The following is a 7,372-nucleotide window of genomic DNA, read 5'->3' on the forward strand; positions in this document are numbered from 1 at the left end:
GCAGCTGAGTACGAGGCCCTACTCCATGGTCTCCGGATGGCCAAAGAGATGAACTTGAGCTAGGTAAGATGCTTGGGAGACTCAGACCTTGTGGCTCAACAGGTGTCAGGCAAGTGGGACTCTAAAGATCCCCTTATGGCGGCTTACCGTCGTGAAGTCGATGCTGTGGCTGGACATTTCAAGGGTTATGTGGTGGAACACATTGATCGAAGGAAGAATGAGGCGGCTGATGCCTTAAGCCGGCTAGGGTCTTAGCGTAAGCCGGTGCCGCCTAACACCTTTCTTGATGTTTTGCATAATCCTTCTGTTAAGTTACCTACAGAGGAAGATCTGGCAATACCAGACCCGGAGGCACAGCTGCTGGCGGCTCTCCACGTTATCCCGGATTGGACAGTGCCTTATTTGGCTTACATGACCCGGGGAGAGTTGCCTGAAGATGAGACCTTGGCAAGACAAATCGCCCGGCGGTCCAAGTCCATGACAATTGTCAATGGCAAGTTACATCATTGCAGCATCACTGGAGCGTTTCAACGTTGTGTGTCACCTACAGAGGGTCAGGAGATCCTTCGTGAGATTCATGAAGGCGATTGTGGTCATCACGCCGGCTCAAAATCTCTTGTGGCCAAAGCTTTCCGTCATGGGTTTTATTGGCTGACGGCTCATGCTGATGCAGAAGACCTGGTTAGTAAATGTGACGGGTGTCAGAAATTCTCACGACGAGCCCATGTGCCGGCTCAAGAATTGAGGATGATTCGAATTACTTGGCCGTTTGCAGTCTGGGGGCTTGATATGGTTGGGCCTTTCAAAAGGTCTAAGGATAAAAAGACGCACCTCTTGGTGGCGGTTGACAAGTTCACAAAGTGGGTGGAGGCGGAGCCAGTCAGTAAGTGTGATGCAGCCACGGCGGTCCAGTTTATGAAAAAGGTGATTTTTCGCTTTGGTTTTCCACACAGCATTATAACTGATAATGGCACTAACCTCTCCAAAGGAGCTATGGAAGAGTTCTGTCAACGAGAGCATATCTGGCTTGACATTTCAGCTGTGGCTCACCCTCAGTCCAATGGTCAAGCAGAACGAGCTAATCAAGAAATCTTGAGGGGTATCAAGCCCCGGCTCTTGGTCCCTTTGCAGCGGACGCCGGGTTGTTGGGTGGAGGAGTTACCTTCTGTGCTTTGGAGCATCAATACTACACCTAACAGATCTACGGGTTACACGCCTTTCTTTATGGTGTATGGAGCAGAGGCGGTCCTGCCAAGTGACATCCGTCATGACTCACCCCGTGTGGCGGCTTATGTTGAGGAAGACAATGAAAAAGCTCGGCAAGACGCACTTGACTTGTTGGATGAAGAGCGAGACTTGGCAATAGCCCGCTCGGCGATTTACCAGCAAGACCTGCGCCGCTACCACAGCCGCCGGGTTAGGTCCAGAACCTTTCAGGAAGGCGACTTAGTGCTCCGACTCATCCAGGATCAATCTGACATGCACAAGCTATCCCCTCCTTGGGAAGGACCCTTTGTGGTCAGCAAGAATCTGAACAACGGATCATACTACCTTATCGACGTTCGGGAGCACAAAGACTCACGTAAGTCGGAGGAGGAGACCCGTCAGCCGTGGAATATCGCTCATCTTCGGCCTTATTATACTTGAGCCATCGGCTCTAATGTGTATATACTTATACTATGTATATTACATAAAGCAATAAAGCAGGACCTCTGTCCTTTTTCCACTCCCAAAAAAGGTTTATGTGTTTTCTTTGTGAGGTGGTGGAGATAACCAAGGAGAAGCGGATCATATCTGAATTCGGCTTTCCTTTGGTCCGGCTTATGATCATATCTAAATCTAGCCGTGATCACTTGGGGGCTTCCTGATCAAACATAGGTCGTATTCGAACCAAAGAGAAAATAGCTGTCGATACCCACTTGATCGGCATACTGCCAAACCCACTTGGGGGCTTCTTGATCATATTTGAATCATAGCTTAACCCCTTTGGGTCTGACGTGGATCGTATTCGAATCAGCGTCATTAAACAACTCTTATGGTCACTTGGGTCTTCCTGTTCAAACATAGGTCGTATTCGAACCAAAGAGAACATAGCTGTCGATACCCACTTGATCGGCATCGCCACAGCCACTGGGGGCTAACAGATCATATCCGAATCTTAGCTCAACCCCTTTGGAACGGTTCACTGATCATATTCGAATCAGAAACCCTTGAATTTTGTTCATCATATTTTTCAAGTATCAACATTGGATATCTTGCGACCCTCTTGAAAATACAATGGAATACATTGCAATCCTCCAGGATTAATATTGGTTACATCAGGTTGTTAAGTACCAGGTGAACTTTTATGTGCCATTTTTCAGGAGTTAAACTTACCCTCAGGGGTTGGCTTATATAAGCCGGAAAAGCAACCGTAAGCATGACAGGGCAATGCAAGACATTTCTGCAAAGCACATAACAGATTCATATAAACTACAAAGTGCATAGTGATGGCGGCTTATGCAAGTATTAAGGGCCATAAGCGTGCGCAAAGGCATAGCAAATCTCAAAGTATTTTCTACTCTGTTACAAGACTCCCCGAGTCTGAATGATGCGGCATTGTTTTTCTACAACGACATAAGCAGGTGGCGCCTGGCAATCTACTCTTGGGGTTGACTTGAAGCTTCCGGGTTATCCTTCTCCGCCTCTCCGCCGGCTGCTTTGTCCTGGAAGGATGATGAGGCCCAGTCAATGCCACTCAAGGCCTCAAACTCAGCTTCATCATCTATTAAACCGGCTGGGTCGACTTCAGGGGCAAAGGTGTGCTTACGGATTGGAGGGATCAAGCTGACATCGTCATAATGCGGCGTGGGGATTCTCCGATTCTCCTTGTCATAACCCGGCTGACACTTGGTGAGGTCAGTGTCGTTTCCAATTTGAGTGGCCACAGGGCGTATATCCCTCACGCAGGTGGTGAAATCCTTTTCATCAAATGGAGTGCCATCCTCCTTTAAACTTGGATACCCAAGAGCGATGTTGGCCGGGTCTAGCTCTGGTAACCAGGCTTTGGCCCGACTCAAAGCGGCTATTGCTCCGGCTCTTGCTTGGGCCCGTCTCAAGTCTTGAATCCGCTAAGGAAGTACAGCAAGCTGTTGTAACACATCTTGCAAGAGGTGGGGCACATCATTTGATAAGGCTACAACGGCCAAGGCACATTGTGACCCGATGTACAGTTGCTCTACTAGAGTATACACTGCCTTCAATTTGATCAGCATATTCTGCTTGAGGTTTGTGCTCCTGGGGCCTGTATTGGTAAGTATAAGGTAAACCTCAGGTAACAATTGAAGGAATATTTACAATATTAAATGCTTGCTTAAGATAACTTACCAAAGATCGCTGAGACCATCCGAGATATCTGGCGTTGTAAGCCGGTCAGTTCGGCTGTTGCATTTGCCAGCGACGCCTCTGCTGTCTCGGCCCGGGTCACCAGTCCGACCTTTTCATCAGTCCACATTTTCTTCTCTGACTCAAAATTTTTCTTCAGCTTCTCTTGTTCAGAGACGCTGAATTCAAATTTGGAGTTAGCCTTTTGAGTTTCAATCTCCTGGGCTGCCACGCGGTTCTTCAGGTCAACAATCTCCGATTCAAATTGACTTATGATGGCCTGCATTGCACCGGATAGTAGTCAAGATTACGGTAAATAATATTAAGTCCCAAGCACTTTGCAAGCAAAGATACTTGACACTTGGGGGCTAATGTGTATCGCAAGTTAAAGGTATTGTGTTACATCCGGTTTAAATATTTTTCTTTAAGCTGGGCAAGCAGCTCTAACAATTTTTTTAAGTCTACAGCATATTTATTCATAAGCAATAGACTTGGCGGCTGGTACAGTAAGTATAATTGAAAGTAAGGAAGCATAAGTCATACCTTAGATTTTTGCTGTATTTGCTTCACCATGTCAATTTCCAGGTCACGGCTGCTTTGCACCTGGTTGATATAGCCCAAGACGATCTCTCTAATACTCAAATGAGTATAGTCGGTGATATCCATCTTGGCCTTACAGCGTTCTAGCAACTCCTCTTTAGCCGAGCATTTGGCAAGGACGGTGGGCCTGGCCGGCTCAACGAATTGAGCCTTGAGAAATTCCACTTCTGGGTCAGCCGTTTTGACTGGGCTAGGTGCCTCCGGGTTAACATAACCATCAAGAATATCTTCAGCAGGCGGGTCAGAAGTTGGTGCTGCAATGTCTTGAGCCGGCTCAGGCGGCGGTTGATGTGTGGAAGAGTCGGGAGCAGCTATACCCTGTTCCGATTCAGTCACCACAGGGGTTTGGGCCGGTGTATCCTTCTTGGCTTTCTTCCTAGGCTTAACCTGCACGCTGTGGGCAAAGCAGAGAAATAAGTAAAGAAACATGAAGAAAGAAAAACATAAGGTGAATAAATTGATATTACCCAGGGGCAGTCTTAAAAGCCGACATGTTTGATTGCATGGACTCGCCGGATGAAGGAGAGGTATCCTGGTAATTGGAGCCAAAGGAATTGAGAGGTTGACGGATTAGACCCGCCAAAGGTAAAAAAGGGTATAAATTAGAGATAACCTCAGTCCGACGCTTCCAGGTTGTGTCAGGCAAGCCGGAGGATAGCTCTGCATCCTTGCTGGTCCGGGTCTGCCTCTGGTTTTCAAATTGCTGTTGCTTCAAAAGAAAGTCAGGATCTTGGTAAGCCAAAGGGTGTGAAAATCTTACTTTCCGGGTTACTCTTCGAATTTTCTGACGCGGCCGAAGTTTGGAGTCGGAGGAGATTATAATTACCTCTTCCTCGACGGGTTGGTTGTTGCCCGTGTCTCCATGAAAGAAGGTTAATATCAGTAAAGTAGTGATAAAGGGGAAAGGGAAATTAAAAAGTTACCTCTTCCTCATTATCATCAGTATCATCAAGCTGAAACAACTCAGAAGCGCTTGGCTTCCTTTTCCTTGAAGTGGTGGGCTTGGCGGTTTTCCTTTCGGCCCTCTTGGCCGCCCTGGCTTGTTTGGCCGCTTCATGATCATATTGGATTTTCCAGAAGTTATCATTTGCCTGTAAAAGGTTATAAAGGGTTATGCATAAGAATACAGTATAACATGATAAAAAGAATAACCCGACGGCTAGAAACTTACTGCAGGGGCCGGGTTCCTCTTGCAAAAAGGTAGTAAGCCGAAAGCATTACTAATCACTGTGCCCTCTTTCAACAAAGAAAGAGTTGTAGCTTCCACTACGTCATCTGGTAAGTCGTCAGGACTATGACACTGAGGGTCATCTTTCTCGCCTGAATAATTACACATTAAGCCGGGGCGGCGGCTTAACGGAATTATTCTCCAAGCAACCCAGACTCGGACCAGGTCAATGCCATCTAAGCCGTTCCCTAAAAGAGCTTTAATCTTCTTGATCTTGGGGGTGAGTGGCAGACGTTCAATAGCAGTCAACTTATCCGGCAGCGGGTGAGTAGGTTCAAGGCGCAATGCACGGAAGCCAGGCAACGGGTTTTCACCAGCCGGAGAAGTATCTTGGCAGTAGAACCATGTCTGGTTCCAGTCCTTTGGATGACTCGGAAATTCAGCATAAGGGAATAGGCAGTCTCTCCGCCTTTGAATCGATATGCCACCAAGCTCCAGACTGGGCCCATTGGCCCGCTCATTCTGCCGGTTCAAATAGAACAATTCCCTGAACAAAAGTAGGCTGGGTTCTTCTCCAAGGTAGACCTCACAGAAAACTTGGAAGTTGCAGATATTTGACACGGAATTGGGCCCGATGTCTTGAGGTCTTAAGTCAAAGAAGTGCAAAACGTCTCTAAAGAATTTTGAACTGGGAGGAGCAAATCCCCGGCTCATGTGATCGGTAAAAATGATCACCTCCCCTTCCTTGGGTTGAGGTTTCTCTTCAGACGGTTTAGGAGCACGATAAGACATGACATCCTTCTTGGGCAGATGGCCAGACTTTACAAACTCGGACAGTTTGCTCTCTGTAACAATGGATGGGACCCAGTTGCAGGTAACCGGAGGTTTAACAGCTTCGGGTGCCATTGGGTAAATTGAAGCCTACAACAAGATAAAGGAAATTTTTCCGGTTTATTATAACCCGGAGAATAAACATTATTGGGTTATTTAAGATGACGGCTTAAGAAGGGGCCTAATGACATACAGGTAACTATGTGATAATGTTTAACAACTGCAGGTATTAAAGATGATTAAGGTTTTCTTAAGTCGCCAGAGGCAAGCGGTGCTGACAGCCGGTATTATCTTAAACCGGCTACACAGACTACTATGGCTGAAACAGAGTCAACAAACACAGTTTTTGGCTAAGTGTGGAGCAAACAGGTTTGACAAGTTGCAATTATTATTTTGGATCAAACGATGCTCTGGAAAGGAAAAATTTCTAGACCTAAAACAGTACAGGGAAGTTCATATACTCAAGGAGGGCTTCCAAAACAAGGAAATGAGATCTGTTTTCATACAGAATAAGCACACAACATCCTCCGCGGCAGTTCTATGTGGTTTTTACGATTTGAACAAGGTATTAGAGGTAAGAACTAATGGAGGTTGCGTCGGGCGGCGATGAACGTCGATGAACTCAAGACAGTACTAATGCAGATCTGAGAAAGGGGGGAAAGAGAACTCACTGATGTGGAAGAACTACGGAGGGTTGCCATTGTTCTCTGGTCAAAAAACAGGGTGATGCAGCAGCCTGAGTCGGTGAAGACGAGGTTTCCGACGGTGGCGGCGGCGGAGCTCGAGCGGCAGAAGAGGGAGTGCGAGGAAGAAGACGACTGGAGGAAATGAAAAAGACCTAGGTCGCGCCTATTTATAAGGAGGATCGACTGAGATGGCACGAGAAACGAGGAGACCAAGACATCATTATCCAGTGGCCCCGACGCCTCGATTTTCGGGAGGGTCAGTAAAGGCAAAGATCCGTTGAAGATATGATGAATTAAAATATAAGTTTTATTGAAGATGACGTCACGGTGATTTAACCCGAAGCCAGAGGATGACATCATGGCGGGTTACAATTTTCACGCAAGACAGAAGACTAAAGGCCAGTTCATAAGGTTTTCAAAGATTGACATGAACCGGTTCAAATCAATCTGGGGCCTAATGTTGGGGATATGACTATTTGTGTAAGCCATCCAGGAGAGGCCGGGTTACGCAAATAGAGGTTCATCAGAAGCCCAAGACCAAGGCATGAAGATGGCGGTTCACTAAAAGGCTTAAAGGCCCAGAAGAGACTCTGAGGCCCGTAAAGATAAACCGCCATGATGGTATAACTTGTACTGTAAGGTAGAAGTAACTAGTCGCTGAGCCGAACACTATTTATGAGCCGGCCGGGACTCTGTAGGCCGCAGGGCGTCAACCCGTGTATAT

General features: G+C 46.9%; 1 protein-coding gene across 1 annotated transcript; it reads right to left on the reverse strand.

The window, feature by feature from the left end:
- Positions 1–3,110: 3,110 nt before the first annotated feature.
- Positions 3,111–6,037, reverse strand: LOC147975648 (uncharacterized). The gene is made up of 5 exons (XM_087520515.1): positions 5,135–6,037; positions 4,887–5,054; positions 3,934–4,350; positions 3,367–3,643; positions 3,111–3,283 (listed from the first exon to the last, which is right to left on the reverse strand). The coding sequence occupies exons 1-5, from the start codon at positions 6,035–6,037 to the stop codon at positions 3,111–3,113; spliced, it is 1,938 nt and encodes a 645-aa protein (XP_087376641.1).
- Between the last annotated feature and the right edge of the window lie 1,335 nt (positions 6,038–7,372).

This window comes from Triticum urartu, chromosome 4A (genome assembly GCF_056163025.1).
Source record: "Triticum urartu cultivar PI428250 chromosome 4A, HENAU_Tu73, whole genome shotgun sequence".
In the NCBI taxonomy this organism is placed as follows: Eukaryota; Viridiplantae; Streptophyta; class Magnoliopsida; order Poales; family Poaceae; genus Triticum; species Triticum urartu.

Excerpts from the sequence above, each read along its gene's own strand:
- LOC147975648 (XM_087520515.1), bottom strand. The coding sequence starts at position 6,037 with ATGGCACCCGAAGCTGTTAAACCTCCGGTTACCTGCAACTGGGTCCCA. Across the intron at positions 5,055-5,134 it reads AGAGGAACCCGGCCCCTGCA|GCAAATGATAACTTCTGGAA; the intron begins GTAAGTTTCTAG and ends AACCTTTTACAG. Across the intron at positions 3,644-3,933 it reads GTGACCTGGAAATTGACATG|GCCATCATAAGTCAATTTGA; the intron begins GTGAAGCAAATA and ends GGTGCAATGCAG.